Source organism: Osmerus eperlanus, chromosome 3, assembly GCF_963692335.1.
Source record: "Osmerus eperlanus chromosome 3, fOsmEpe2.1, whole genome shotgun sequence".
Classification (NCBI taxonomy): Eukaryota; Metazoa; Chordata; class Actinopteri; order Osmeriformes; family Osmeridae; genus Osmerus; species Osmerus eperlanus.
The window spans coordinates 16,712,555-16,727,845 of record NC_085020.1 but is presented as its reverse complement, the minus strand read 5'-3'; the positions used below and the strand labels follow the sequence as shown (position 1 = coordinate 16,727,845).

General features: G+C 40.5%; 1 protein-coding gene across 6 annotated transcripts in view; it reads right to left on the bottom strand.

The window, feature by feature from the left end:
• The window catches only part of mcm3ap (minichromosome maintenance complex component 3 associated protein), a 37,415-nt gene that overhangs the window by 18,000 nt on the left and 4,124 nt on the right, over window positions 1-15,291 (bottom strand). For all 6 annotated transcript variants that reach the window (XM_062457478.1, XM_062457480.1, XM_062457479.1 and 3 more), the window contains 13 exons: window positions 14,853-14,992; window positions 14,477-14,674; window positions 13,858-14,126; window positions 13,595-13,757; window positions 12,962-13,122; window positions 10,615-10,859; window positions 10,027-10,298; window positions 9,845-9,945; window positions 9,441-9,572; window positions 9,095-9,208; window positions 8,721-8,873; window positions 8,384-8,581; window positions 6,783-6,851 (listed from right to left, as the gene is read on the bottom strand). In XM_062457478.1, the coding sequence (XP_062313462.1) occupies window positions 6,783-6,851; window positions 8,384-8,581; window positions 8,721-8,873; window positions 9,095-9,208; window positions 9,441-9,572; window positions 9,845-9,945; window positions 10,027-10,298; window positions 10,615-10,859; window positions 12,962-13,122; window positions 13,595-13,757; window positions 13,858-14,126; window positions 14,477-14,674; window positions 14,853-14,992 (2,215 nt within the window). The remainder of the gene's footprint in view (window positions 1-6,782; window positions 6,852-8,383; window positions 8,582-8,720; window positions 8,874-9,094; window positions 9,209-9,440; window positions 9,573-9,844; window positions 9,946-10,026; window positions 10,299-10,614; window positions 10,860-12,961; window positions 13,123-13,594; window positions 13,758-13,857; window positions 14,127-14,476; window positions 14,675-14,852; window positions 14,993-15,291) is intronic.

Genomic DNA, 15,291 nt, shown 5'->3' with positions numbered 1-15,291 from the left:
TAACCAGTCATGTACCGGCGGGGTAAGCTAGCTAGCACCGAACAAAGAAACAAAATAAAAAAAATTATCTTACAAGACTAATTCTTACAAGAATTTAAAAGTACAAAAACCCCACCAGGAACACCGACAACATAATTGTCGCTGCACAATGCCTAATTTTTGTTGTTGTTAACGTGTCTGTATACACACAGACGATTAGTTTCTCCTCCATCTTGAAACTGTGAAAGCTAGAAATGTTTACCAGGACCAATGGTTGCTTGGTTACAAGAAAGAAAATACAATTGGCCACCCCTCGCACAAATCGCTCCTCATTTACATAAAGTTGAGAATCTCTTAAATCGAATCGCTTTGTTCGAGTCGCTTGCCTTCCCACCATGAAAGCTATTCGCCCGCTTCATTGAAAATTAATGGAAAGCCTTGCTTCGCTCAAATCGCATCGCTGCGAATAGACACGCACTGTTATGCTGTGTTCACACCAAGTGTTACTCTATCAATTGACCGCAGGGCCACTTGTGTTTATTCGCGCAATTCACCCTTCTCTTCAGAAAAGTAGGAAGAGCAAACTTTTTTTGTTGTTGTCAACCATGTCCGAAATGACTACTATAAACAAATACGAAGTAGTGTCATATAGCAGAGAATACCCACAGACAGCTACAATAATTTTGCAATAAGCTTTCGCGAAACAGTGTCCCGTGAATTTCTCCACAATATATTGATACATTGACTGGCACAAATTTGCGTGTTTGCATTGACATATGTAGCCTGGCAAAATAATTGGCTTTGGTTTCGGTGTGAACAAAGCATTAGTCATTTTGCTGCTGCTCAACAACAAAAACACAGATTGCCAAAGTAGCAAAAAGTTGTAAAATTTGTTGCTAAATCTAGTGACAAAGTCTCTAAAATTGGCAACACTATGCTACCGCTAAGAAGATGACCATCCTTTTCCAAATCACATACCACTGCCAAGAAAGCAAGACCCTATTCAGACTTTGAATGATGCGTTTACTACTATACTGCACACTACTATAATATTGATTGAAAATTGCATACGAGACCAAGCTAAATAGTAGAGGTGTGAATCACACAGACTTTCCCAAAGAAAAGCTACGCTAGGACAACCACCATGCCATTTCATTAGACATACCGGTCATCATCACAAACAGAAAATGGCATGGTAAAATGCATGGTTACAAACCTGAAACTAGTGTTAGAAGTCACAGAACTATCCATATTCTTCCAACAGATTTATCTACCTCTGTTTTATCTGTTAATACCCCACAGATGAAACTGGCCCTTCTAAATGTTAGATCACTAAATAACAAAACATTTCTAGTTAATGATCTGGGGGGTATTCGTCGTAGCTAGCTATGCGGTTTAGCGAGCTAATTTTCAGGCTAAGATAAAAAACGCCCCTCTTTTTGGTTCGTGGAAGCAACTTTCGATAAATCACCATAGTAACATATAGCACTAACCTGCTCCAGAACAGGCTAACGTAAGTGTAGCTGGATAAGCTTGCCACACCCCCAGAAAATAACATGGCAGCTCCCTTTTTGAGAGACCCAGTTGACCAAGGAGCTATAATTTAGTTCGATTAGCTTTCCATACCAATAGAGTTCTTCGCGATTGCCAAGATCCTTTATTTCACACGGATGAGTTCTTGTTTGAGCGATATCGATTCAGCCGACATGGACTCTTTTTTTTGCAAGACCTTCTCGGGCCGTACATTGCAAATATCACACACCGCAGCAAGCTTTATGCTTTATTATGAGCTTATGCTGCTGTATGTTAATATGTAACGCTATGTTTTACGAAATGTCTTGTCTTATCTGTTGTGTAAGAAAAGTGTACTTGGCGCTTAACCAGCTGATGAATCAATTCATCATATTCCCTGGCCATGTCCCAGTCAATGACATCAAAGAGGGATTTACACATATGCCTACATGCATATACACATATATAGTACATGATATAAGCGCAGTAGCCTACATATATCCTCATAATTGTCTATGAATTCGTATCAATTAGATACTCTTTGGCCTTGTTTTTATTTAGCCTACTTATTCTGAAAGAGTTGAGATCATTATTTTCGCTAGCAAGATCTCATTCGATTATTAATTTCCATTAAGCCTATACCAGCAGGCACATTTAAAGAAATGTGATCTGATTGATTGGGGTAATGAGGCACTTAAGATGAGCCTATACATTTCCCCAAAACTTTCGCATTTAGCTTATCGGCAATTTTTTGCCAAGCTGCTTGTCTTGCTCTGGCAGCGGTGGCGGTGTTTGACTTAGCCATGATAATATGCTTATTGTCTTCTTAGAGACTCATTATAATAGTTTGCTCGGATGGCGACAATAGCCTATCACCGCTCTGTCTTTCGTCTTTTCCGCCATCATACCGTTAGAAAATCACGGTTTTGGTGATCGACCTTTCCTGCCTTTTGAAGTAGGACGTGCACGTGCAATTTCCCTGATAAGTTTAGCCTGATTGAAATTAACCACATGATTTGGATGCGGATCAGCCGTTGACGAACCGATATTTGCTGTTCTCACTCATCTCGCTAATGTTAACGGGCTAAAGGGACAATTGATTAACTTAGCTTCAACCCTTACGACGAACGGGGCCCTGGTCAAAGAAAACAACTTAGACTGCATCTGTCTAACAGAAACCTGGCTAAAGAATGACACGGCAACAGCAACTTTGATAGAAGCGTGTCCGCCCGATTACAGCTTTCACCAAGTTTCTAGGAAACGAAAAAAAGGTGGAGGAGTCGCAGCTATTTTCTCCTCTAAACTGTTGTTCAAAATCACATCATATGAATATCTTGCTATAGAGCTCAAAACCGAATCAATACTTTTTGTTATTATATATCGGCCACCCAAGCACTCGCCAATATTCATACAAGAATTCTCTGAACTATTATCACTATGTGTCACTAGATATGACTAAGTAGTTTTCAACGGAGACTTATATATGAAAGTAAATAAAAAAGCAGACCCAAGAACTATTGAGCTCTTAAATCTCCTCGACAGTTTCAATCTAACTCAACACATAACAGACCCAACACACCGGCACGGAAACACACTAGATCTAGTGATAACAACTGGACTAAATATCAATAATATTTCAATAACTGATCTACCCCTCTCAGACCATCATTATATACTTTTTAATGTGGAAATTATCCTAACAAAAAAGAATTCTTAGTCCATAGAAGATATTTAGACGATACAGCTATGATGACATTTTCTGAACAATTTGCTCTATATGAGCCGACAAATCATGATTGCTCTCTGAATGAAATGGTAGAGAACCTCAATGATGCACTATTATCTGTGTTAGACTCTTGCACCACTGAAAACCAAAAAGAAGTGCACAAGCAGAACCTCCCCATGGCTGAGAAATAAAAATGTTAGTGAAACAAAAAGAAAATGCCATGCAGCAGAGAGAAAATGGAGGAAAACAAAGATCACTATCCACTACAATATCTACAAAGATACACTAACCACCTATAACAAAACCATCCGTCTAGCAAGGAGAGAATATTTCTCCAACATTATTACAGAAAATGCCAGAAATTCCAGTGTTCTTTTCTCCACCATTGACCAGCTGCTAAACACTGTCCCTGCCCCACCTCCATCCTCAGCAGTTAAATGTGAAGAGCTTGCTTTGTTCTTCAAGAACAAAATAACTTTGATCAGAGCTAATATTATTAATAGTGGGGTCGAAACTGACATCAGTAGATTCTGCAACATAACCATGAGCACATTTACCTGTATCACACTTAGTGAACTTTCCAAAATTGTCAGTGAATCTAACTCCACAACCTCAGATATTGATCCTATACACACAACATTCTTTAAGCGATTGTTTGATAGTGTCTCAGGTCCAGTGCTAGAGATTATAAACACATCCCTTAGAACTGGCGTCTTCCCAGATGCCTTCAAAACAGCTGTTGTAAAGCCCCTATTAAAGAAACCCAAATTGGATAACAGTCTACTTGCAAATTACAGACCAATATCAAACCTTCCATTTATTAGTAAAGTACTGGAAAAGATAGTTTTAGTCCAATTAAATTATTTTTTTGAAGAAAATACCATCCTGGAAGTCTCGCAGTCAGGTTTCAGGAAATATCACAGTACTGAAACTGCTCTCACCAAAATAATTAGCGACCTCAGACTAAACTCTGATGCAAATAAAGTCTCTATCCTTATCCTGTTAGATCTCAGTGCAGCATTTGATACCATTGATCACGACATCCTAATCAATAGACTGGAAAAACGTATTGGGTTCACGGATAGTGTATTGAACTGGATTAAATCATATATCACAGGAAGGAAGTTTTGTTAGTTTAGGAGACCATAGGTCCAAGAAACATGAAAACTGCTACGGGGTTGCGCAGGGAAGCTGCTTAGGTCCATTACTTTTTTCTCTTTATATGTTACCACTCGGCGACATAATCAGAGAACATAACATAGATTTCCATAGCTATGCGGATGACACAACTATATATATCCACTGAACCCAACGATGCAACGGCCATCAATTCCATTACCAATTGCCTGTTGGCAATAAACAAATGGATGAATGCTAACTTTCTTAAATTAAATGAAGACAAAACCGAAGTCCTACTATGTGGCCCCAAATCCAAAAGAGAGATGCTTACTAAGAATCTAGGAGGCTTAACCCCCTGTCTTAAACCAGAGGTGACGAGTCTCGGTGTAATCCTGGACTCAGATTTGAATTTCAACTCTCACATTAATAAAGTGACCAAAACAGCTTTCTTTCACCTGAGGAATATAGCAAAGGTACGACCATTCATAAACCAAAATGATGCAGAGAAGTTAATTCATGCTTTTATATCCAGCCGGCTGGACTACTGTAACGCACTTTTCACTGGTCTTCCCAAGAAAACCACTGAAAGACTACAGCTAGATTATTAACCGAAACTAAAAGGAGAGAACACATTAGTCCTGTCCTAGCTACTTTACACTGGCTCCCCATTACCTTCAGAATTGACTAAGGTCCTTTTCCTCACATACAAAGCTCTACACGGACAAGGACCTAGCTACATTGCTAACTCCCTTATAAACTACACACAAGCTAGAACACTGCGATCATCAAATGCTATTAGAGGTCACCAGAAGCAGTCATAAGAAGATTGGTGATTCGGCCTTTGTCAATTACGCCCCAAAACTATGGAACAAATTACCCATAAATATTAGGGAATCAAACACGCTAGACATTTTTAAAAGACAGCTTAAAACCTACCTTTTTACCGAAGCATTTAAGTAATTTTATCTCAGAAGGGTTTTACTACTTTTATTCGTTATATATTATTGTTTTTATAGATTTGCCATTTTAATTATTACTTTTATCACTTGTATTATTGTTTTTATTGATTTTATGTGAAGCACCTTGAGCTACAATTCTTGTATGAAATGTGCTATATAAATAAAGTCTTACTTACTGATCTCCCGAGTCGATTCCGATCATCATGTCAGCGATTCGATATCTCAATGCGTCAAATACATTTTTCTATTAAAGCCATATAGAATATTTGACTTGACAGAATGCATTAAGATACTGTATAGTTCAATATAATAGTTTTCTATTTTACTTTATATAGTTATGTTTTCATCCAAACATACCAAGATATACTAAGATATATCCATCAAGTAGTAAGATATAAACAATCTTTTTTATTTAACAAAGTCTGAACACAGCAGACAGAATTATTAGCTAGCAGTATTGAAAACAGTCGCATCAATCCTCTAAGTCGCTGGCCCAGAGTTTGCATTTTGTTGTTGCTGGCAACTCAGGATGGAAACGGTTAACGTGATTCCTTAAGTTGGTAGTGTTCCCAACGTATTTAATTTTGGTGTGACAGGCTTTGCATATCGCATGCGATTTATCCAGTTCGTGCTCCCCAGCCTGTTGGTAAAATCCGAAATGAAGTTCCATATCTCAGCTTTTAAAACTCTTGGAGCGTTTTTAAGGACGATCTCACAACCACCCTCAGCCATTTTGCTCTGGCACGTATGTGAATCGCGACAAGACGTCAGGTAAATGAGACCCAGATGAGACTAGAGTCCATCATAGGTCTAGATGAAACGGGTTAGGCTACTGAGAACGTTAATTTTCATTTGAATGTTTATGCCGCAGCCGGAAAATTAACGAACGACATTGCGTTATAAATCGATTACGGTCGGCCACTGCATCGATGCAGCATCGTCCATGTCCGCATCACGATGCATCGATTAATTTCACCACCTCTACTAAATAGGTAGACTGGAGCAGCACTGGCCGCACTGGAGTTTTGCCAAGTCCCGCTTGTCTGTTACGGATCCTGTTATCGATCTCTGCTTGAACCTTGACTGCCCTGCGATTAAACAACTCCTCTGCGGTTGGATCCTTGTAAGAGTATGTTCTTGTTACAGCAATGCAGTAAAATAGTCTTATATTTTATGTATTGCATTGACCTGCAATACATTGCTGAAAGAGTTCCATCGCAAAACTGGAGGCAAATTATTTTGGGGAATCTTGAAGCTATCCAAACAATGTTAAACGCAGTACCGCACATCCTTGGATTCTGAAATGGACACCTGAAAAATTCCAACTTTGCACAGTGCCCAGTTCTCAAGATAATTGTTAAACAATAGTTGCCCTAAAATCCCACTTTCTCACATTATAGCATAGAGGATCAGATTCCAACATAAAAACGCATAAAACATAACTGTCCTATTCCATTTTGCAAATGAAAAGTTGGAAAAAGTCATACTTCAACAGCTGCTGATGGTTGATGTGGACTCTCATCTGATGGATAGCGTCTTTTCTCATTTTCAACAATCTGGGGAAAATTGTAGATCACATTTCAATATGCACAGATTTTCAAATATGTAGGCTGGGAGACATTGTGACTCCATTTCATAATGTTTAAAACCTCAATTTGTGGCCTGATGTATTTGTAGTCATCTATGTTGATAAATAGTCAAGATGTGGTCTGATGTGTTGTTCTTACAGATGATGGTTGTGTATAAAAAGGGAAAGTAAACTATTGTTCCGTCCTTGGCTCTTCTTCCTCTAGCCTTGACCAACAAGTCTGGAATCTTTATCTCCAATTTACAATAATCATGGAGTGGGTAAGATTTAAAACCTTAGTTTTGTAACATGTTTGTCTTGTAATATTCTTGCCCTAATTTAACTCAAATAACTTCAATTCCAACAGATTTGGATGACATAGATAGAATGTCCAGTTTACTCTTCCATCAGACCAAGGGCCATAGTTTTGTCCTTTCTACTTATTACATTTTCAAACCAGGCTCGTTACTTTAGTTTTAATCTGTATTTGGTAGCATGATAAATATGATTTCTTGTCATTGTGCGCCTTTTTTCATTTCCTTGCTATCATGCACAACAATGTAAGCTATTCTATTAAGCAACCATGGAACAAGGCAGAAGACAACTAGAAAAATGGCTAACGTTATGGATGAGGCAGAGGGAGTTAGCAATGTCGACATGACTGAGAATAGAGGCATTCCTGATCACCCATGGCCATAGATATGAGGGAGATGTTTGAAATTGTCGGCGTCAAAAAGGATTCCTTGGCGAATGAAATATATGTCTAGTGTCTTTTTGTATTCTATCCTGTGAGGTTAGGGTTGCCAACTGTCCCATATTAGCCGGGATGTCCCTTATATTGGGCCTAATTAACTTGTCCCCATACGTGACCGCCCTTGTCCTGAATATTTACTGCTAAGCTGATCTAACCATTGACTGATACAACAGTGCTGATCACAATACAAGAGAATGGATGATGTGAGGTGTCGTGATCAATCACAGCCCCCCCCCCACGTGCATCAGTATACATTAAGTAAATGCGCCAAATAGCTATCATTATAAAAAATGGCTTAAAACAATACTGTCGGCATATATTCACACAAAACCTTACCCGCACTGCTGCGGCAGGCCACCTTTTGTCCCGTATTTTATAGTGACAAAGTTGGCAACCCTACGTGAGGTCCAGTTAACAGCGTGACACTAAAAGAGGCAGTAGAAATGGCTACATTTTACTGAAGTATATGTCAGAGCCTTCTTTACTTTTACTTGTGAAAAGGTGTAGTCAATACTTAAACTTTTACGAGAGTATTTTTCAACATGAGTATCGGTACTTCTACTTAGGTGAATGTATACTTGTATGTATACATCTCAGATTTTTGGCCAATATATCAAAGAACTTATATACTAGAAATGCATATGTTGTTAAAATATTAAATTCAAGCAACGTTCCAAGTTCAACACTGAAAGCAAGTTGTCAGCACTGATGAACTGAAGCTAAACGTCATGAAGGCTGAACGACATGGAGGGTGAAAGACTTGGTACCTGGTGCTAGACAGGGCCATGTAGCCGGTGTTTCCCAGGTTGACCAAGCCTCGGGCAAGATGCTCCATGGACGGCCTGGAAGGGGCGCTGGGGGCCAGTGCTTGGAGTTTGAAGTGGGGGTCTACACAGCATGGGGCTGCAGGGAAGCCTCGCATCTGTCTCTTTAACTGTCTGCGCACAGCAACTACATCATGCCACCTGAGGAAGACGGGCCGAGGTGTATTACTGTACCAAAAAAAAAAAACTTAGACAGAACTCCAATTCACAACAATAAAGTAACACAATTAGTGTGTTACTTTAGTCTATCAATCAAATGCAACTTAGAATTCATGATTGCCTTCTGATGTATTTGTGTATACGCTGTAGCTCCACTTGCAAAACTTCCTCTACCAAAAGGACAATCTCTTCTTTTAAAGTCTCGTCCACCAAGTTGGTACACACTTCGTCTGAGCAGCGAGCAACACATGTTGCCTTCTCTTCCAATGCAAGCCTGACAAAACAAAGACAGATATCACAAATTCAAAAGACAAAATGTTGAACGATTTATTTGAGCTAATTTCACAATCTCCATCATTCTTTATGTTTATGTCCCTCAATTTGTGACACCAAAACACACAAATCTCCTCCTATCTTGGGGGGGGGGGGGTGGAGGTTGGACACCAGTTTGGGATTTGACACCAGCGTTTGACCTGGGTTGAGGATGTAGCTTACTGTATCTCCAAAGCAGCCGTCTCATGGATGCACTCGGTCAGAATCTCTTGACTGATCTTAGAAAAGAGGGAGTCGCTGAACTGGGCAAGGAAGGCCTCATGCTCCTGCTTCTTCCTGACAGGGAGAGGAAAATGAAATAATAAAATATTAGGTTTTGAATTTGATTAGTATTAAGATTTTGCATGTAATGTGACAAAGATACATAAACACCACAAGTACAAACTGCTCAGGTCAGATTCAATCACCTTTGGTTACATAACAGCCATTAACATAGCCGACAATATAAATTTGTTTCAATATTATACTATTACTACTGAATAAAAGGAAAGATGATTATGATTTCAACCTGACTTCCTCCATCTCGATTTTCTTTGCTGTAGTGATCTCTTCTTCCAACTGAATCTCAAATGCAGACACCTCTTTAAGGACCTGCTCCACTACCTCACTTACCATCACTTCCACCTGCCCACTGCTCTCACTGAAAGCACAGATTTTGTATTAATTCAACAGATGCTGTTGCCAAATCTGACATACAAAAGTGCATTTCGTGAGTGCAGCAGAAACTCAAGGCTTACAAGTGCACAGTTCCAAAAGTATCACAGTGACCAATGCTAAGGAACAAGTTACAAGACACAATGCAACAGAATGTCAGGATAAAATGCTACTTGCTGATACTTGCTGTGATTGTCTTTTCCTTTTATTGGTAAGGGTTTACAATACACACCATAGTCTGTGGAAGTCTGCACTTACTTGAGAGCAGACATGGCATAGTCTGCCCCTGCTCTGGCAACCTCAGACACCACAGCCTCAAGCACTTCCTCCACCACACCCTCCAGCTCAACTAGGATGTCCTGGAGAAATTAAATGAGAAATATAAAAATATAAACAAGAAAATGTAGACTATTCACAAAACTTCAGTCATATTGTCTTGCCTCATCAGAGTACACAGGCTCAGGTTTTGGTGGGGGTGATAGAGGTTGTATGGGCTGCAGCTGAGCCACAGGCTGGACCAGCTGCTGGGGCTCTGAAACGTGGGTCAATGCACTGAGCTCCCCGTGCTCCCCCGTCTTGTCAACAACTGCAGGCTTGAGGGGCTCAGGGACGAGCTGGGGCTCCCCAAACAGCCTGGGCTCAGCCAGCATCTGGGGTCTGATTTCAGCCTCAGACTGGGCCTTGACCTCTGGCTCCAGGGCTAAAATTGGCACTGTCAAAACACAATGTGGTCACAGTGAGAAACAGTGAATTGTTTAAGGTTTATTTATTAATAATTTCCAATGTTGATGTTTTTAATGTATACAGTTATTTTTACAGTTTATATAATCTACATTTTCTACAGTCTATATTTTTTTAATAGTCAGGCCATGGTTGGAAAAGAATTACAGCAAATGAAAAGGGGACAATTGTGTTATTGTTTTAAAAGCATCAGCATTCTAATTATATGAGTTAATTTACAATTGGTTGGACAATACAAGACCAAAAAAATTTACTGTGCTAGTTTATATTTTGCATAAATCCTTTACCTGCTGATCTCATGTGGCTGGTCCTGATGGTGGAGGTGGTGGGTTCTGCCAAGGGCCCAGTTCCCCGGTACTTATTGTGGGAGTCAAAGCTGCAGACTGGAGTGTGTTGGGTAGGATTAGGTAGTGGACCTCCGTTCACCATCTCCCCGATCAGCACGGTCCTCTTCCTCATGATGGCCTCAGACTTCCTCTGGAGCAGCGAAACATCCGGGTCCTGGTAGGTAGTCCGACTCAGCTCCACCATGCTGTGGGGTTCATATGCCCACAAACCATGGGTCAGCTCAGTTGAAGAGATTATTCCTCTAACTGCAGGGCTCAACGTAAAACATTTTTGCCACTGGCCCCACTGAAACTTACTGGCCCAAAGACAATTTTTACTGCCCCCCCCCCTCCAAAAGTTGTAATTTATCATTGTTACAACAAAACCAAAGACTTATAAGTTACGTTATTCTGTTAACATGTTTAACCACTTATTAAACTCATCCTGGATAAAAAAAATAAAAAGGTAATAGTAGGGATGAGTATTGATAAGATTTTAACAATTCCAATTCCTTATCAATTCCTGCTTATCGATTTGATTCCTTATCGATTCTCTCATCGATTCTTATTGGGCAAGGGGGGGGGGGGGGGGAAAGAGCACAAACGGGTTTATGTACATTATTTTTTTTATATAATTTTATATAATGCTGCACACCATATACAGTATGTATACATACACATTTACATTTTTCGGTTGCTATTCTTCTACACTTCTATTAGCTACGCTAGCTTAGCTATAGAATCTTCCATTTTCAGCCAAGGTCAAATCATATAATATGACAGTGTCAAACATCGGCCATTCTGTTAAACAATTAAAATGCAAAGTTTAATAATGGATTAAAAATCGATATGCTCAGTTTAATAATGGGTTAACACGACAACGCAAACGTTTGCTGATAACACACGCCCTCCGATAATTAACGTGAAGTGATCAATAATGGGAGAAATGCCATAGCTAAAATGTATGCGTCAAACGACGGGACAGAAGATAACTTGATCGACTATACACAATAAAGGCAAATTGCTTCACACAGTGACAAGTGGTTGTGATCACTTTTGAGGAGTTTAGCTCTACCTTGGATAGTTAGAGATGAAGCACGATCGTTAGCTGCGCTGCTGCATGCATCGAACACATGACATTCCAGTAACTTCATTCCTTCACTTCATTCATATTTGTTGTATTTCCTCCCTTCAACGAAATATACTTTTTTACACGCGTTACAAGTGGCGTTGTCATTTTGTTGTGTGAAATACAACCAAACTTTAGAACGCTTCTGCCTAGTTGCCATGTTTGCTGCAGTCTGAATAAACAATCAAAGTTTGCGCATGCGCAACGGCACAGAGAACAGTTAGCAGAATCGTTAGTTTAGCTGACGATTCCAAGGTATCGGTTCACTGGGAACCGGTTGATACCCATCCCTAGGTAATAGTCAGCAAAACGATTTACTTTTAACCTCAAACATGACGTGCTCTCTCCCTGCTGACAGCCATCTCTGCACAACTCTGTCTGGCTGAAACTGTGAAACCTCTGGTTCCTCAATGTTAATATATAAAAGCTTCCATAGCATTTCATCAGTATGATACTGACTACCCAAGTCGACACCATTCTTCTGCTGCAGTTCAATAGCCCGGGGGAACGAGGCGAACGGCTGGCCCGTCTTAATTACGTGATATGCCGTTGTCATAAGTCGTGCAATAACACGATGGGCATCTGCATTTAAATTCCTGACCAGCATGGTCAACGGCCCGGAAGATGGATTGTCAACCACCCGCTGAGCTGTCACGCAAACCAGGTGCTGTCTGCTATTAGCATGGCTGGTCAGGGATTGTTTTCGAAAATTGTCGGTGCCTGTGTAAAAAGATCCACTTTTTTCTGCTTTAGACAGGAACATACGACAGACGACACAGTGCATCTTAGTTCCATAAAAAAGTTGCTTCCGTTTGAGCTCGTAGCTCTACTTTGCTGCTATCTTCACTTCAGTGTCTCGCGCTAGTTGTTAAATGTATTGAGATTAGAGAATTACAATTTGACAACCACTCGTCACTCACTAGTCAACTCTTGATTTGCCAACTGTGCGCCCCACGAGCTGCAAAGTTATTTATGCACTTAGCAAAACATGCAGGATGTTAAGTTTTACAATGCAATTTTTTTTCTTCCAATTAATGCTTTGCAGTGGCCCGATCGGGACAGTGAGTTGCTAGTTTAACTGTCCCAACGTAACTTTTTACTGGTCCCGGGCCATCGTTATTGTCGAGCCCTGAACTGGATGGGGTGTCTGTGTGTGGGTAGATGGGGGAGTTGACTAACCCGTCACTGATATTAAGTCCATGCTGTTGGATGAAGTCTGTGGCCTCAGCTGTGTTACGAAACATGAGCATCCTCACCATGTCCTCGATGGGGAATATGGTTGACCTCTGGGAGCCCACGGTGTGAGCAATGTTAAGAGTCCTCAAAGCTTTACCCCTGACCTACAAATAAAAAAACACAAACACACCTGGAAAATGAGTGCAAAATACCTTGCGATTGATCATTTGTATAAGGTTGTGCCCCTGTAAAGTGGGTTCATAATTCTAAGTCTTCTACACGAATAACAGTCATGAAAAACAAACAATATGGTTTTCAGTAAATAAAGATGGAATCAATGTTATTTTGCCTGCAGCAGTTCTTCTTTCTGTTATCTGTCATATGTAGCACAAACTCTTTTCTTTATGTATAGTGATATTATATCAGACAAAAGATATCAATAAATCATTGCTTTTTTTACTACTCTTAATTAAACCACTGCCCCTTACTTCGAGACTATAGGCAAGAACAATGCTCCAAATGTGCACTCTATGCTCAAAGATTCTGCTAATGGCAGTGAGGACTGCACATCTGGAAAATAAGCCAGTAGCGTATTAAACCACACAACATAAATGAGTGTGAGGGCTTGGTTCTGACCTGATTGAAATATCTGTGGAGGAGACAGCCGGATAGGTACGAGGCAGATTTCACAAGCTTGAAGAAGCGCACAAAGTTGTTACTATTAAGTGTAGCAAAGGCCTGGACCGCAAACTTCACCTCGGGAGAGTTCCGGACCTCGTCACGAAATTGCTGCACCTCCCTAAGTGGGAAAATAAATAACATGTTGCCAAATAACCACACACCGTGCCAGACATGAAACTCAAATCCCCCAAAAAGGTGTTGTCTTATTTGTGACTGACCGGAGAATGTCTCCATCATTTAGTTTGAGCAGAACATTGTACTGGCGGAATTCGGCCTCTTGGGGGCAGAAGACACCCCGATTGGCTAGGTCTTGGTACATCTCTTTAAGGCTCTGCATACACTTGGTCAGATTTTCGTTATTGATCTTAGCGTCAAAAGACATCATGGGCTCTTCGCACAGGTGGTGAGCACAGTGCACATGGAAGCGGGCACACTTCTCAATCAGTGACACTGTCAAAGGGTCACACAGGTGCTGTTGGGTAATGTCCTAGTAGGTAGAGAAATGATTTAGAGATGCATCAATACATGGGCCAAAACTAGGAGTAGTGGACAGGGATCTGAATTTAATAGCAACTTAATTTCTTTAAAAACATACCATAACAGAAGATATTTTACTTTCACGTGAAGTGTATAGTTTATTATGCAGAGCACCCAATAGGTTACCAAACTACTTTTTATAACATCATACCACATCCATGCCAGATGTGTTGACACTTTTTTTATTATTACAAAGAACTATACTATAAATATATCCTCCAGTTCAGCATGTCTACAAAATCCAGTTACCATATGCATAGTATGCAAAGGCCCTGATGAGACAAGCCTATGTGGGCTTACCTTACGAATACCACGGGTCCTGTTCCACACAAAGTCATACCAGTCACGGTAATTGTCATGGCTCTGGTCCATGATCTGGCTGACCAGGTACTCCATGGTCATGCTGAGGACAGTAAGGGGCCGCAACTCATAGGGCAGGGGCTCCTCTTGGTCAGCTGACGACCGGCTGTATTCTTTGATGGCTGCCACGTGGTCCACCTGCTCAGGATGAGTAAGATGGCATGCAAGACGGCACACAATAGTATATTACAAAGACCTAATCAACTACAACTGATGAGGTAGGCTTAGATAATGGAATAGAATTTCTATAATTTAATCATTAGTGATTTGACTAAGTTCTGTCGTAGAATTTCCAGTAGGATGAATCAGACTTCACCATCTCTGTGTTGGGGATGACTTCATAAGCGCTGAGCTGGTTGCGCGTTTCTCTCATGTAGCGCTCCTTCTCTGGACACATGTCTGGACACGTCCCCACAAACACCTTTGACAGGTCCAGGTCTGTCCGTTTGGGCCGACCTGAGCCACCACACAATAGATCAGCCACATCTTCCTCGCTTAACTAGCATGACATGCCCACTGGTCACTAGTGCTTTGACATCAAGTCAACCAGTCCGCCCAGGATGGTTAATTTGTGGGCATTGTTACTAGTGATATGGTGCAGTTACAAATTGTGCTCTCCCGATTAGCTACAGACCATGTGAATTTTATTTGCATGAACAGATTTCAGTGTTTTTTCTCTGCCCTTACTGAAGATGTAGAAACATGCAGTCAGCCAATGTAATGATTAGTTCAATTATATCATGGTCCTATAAAAT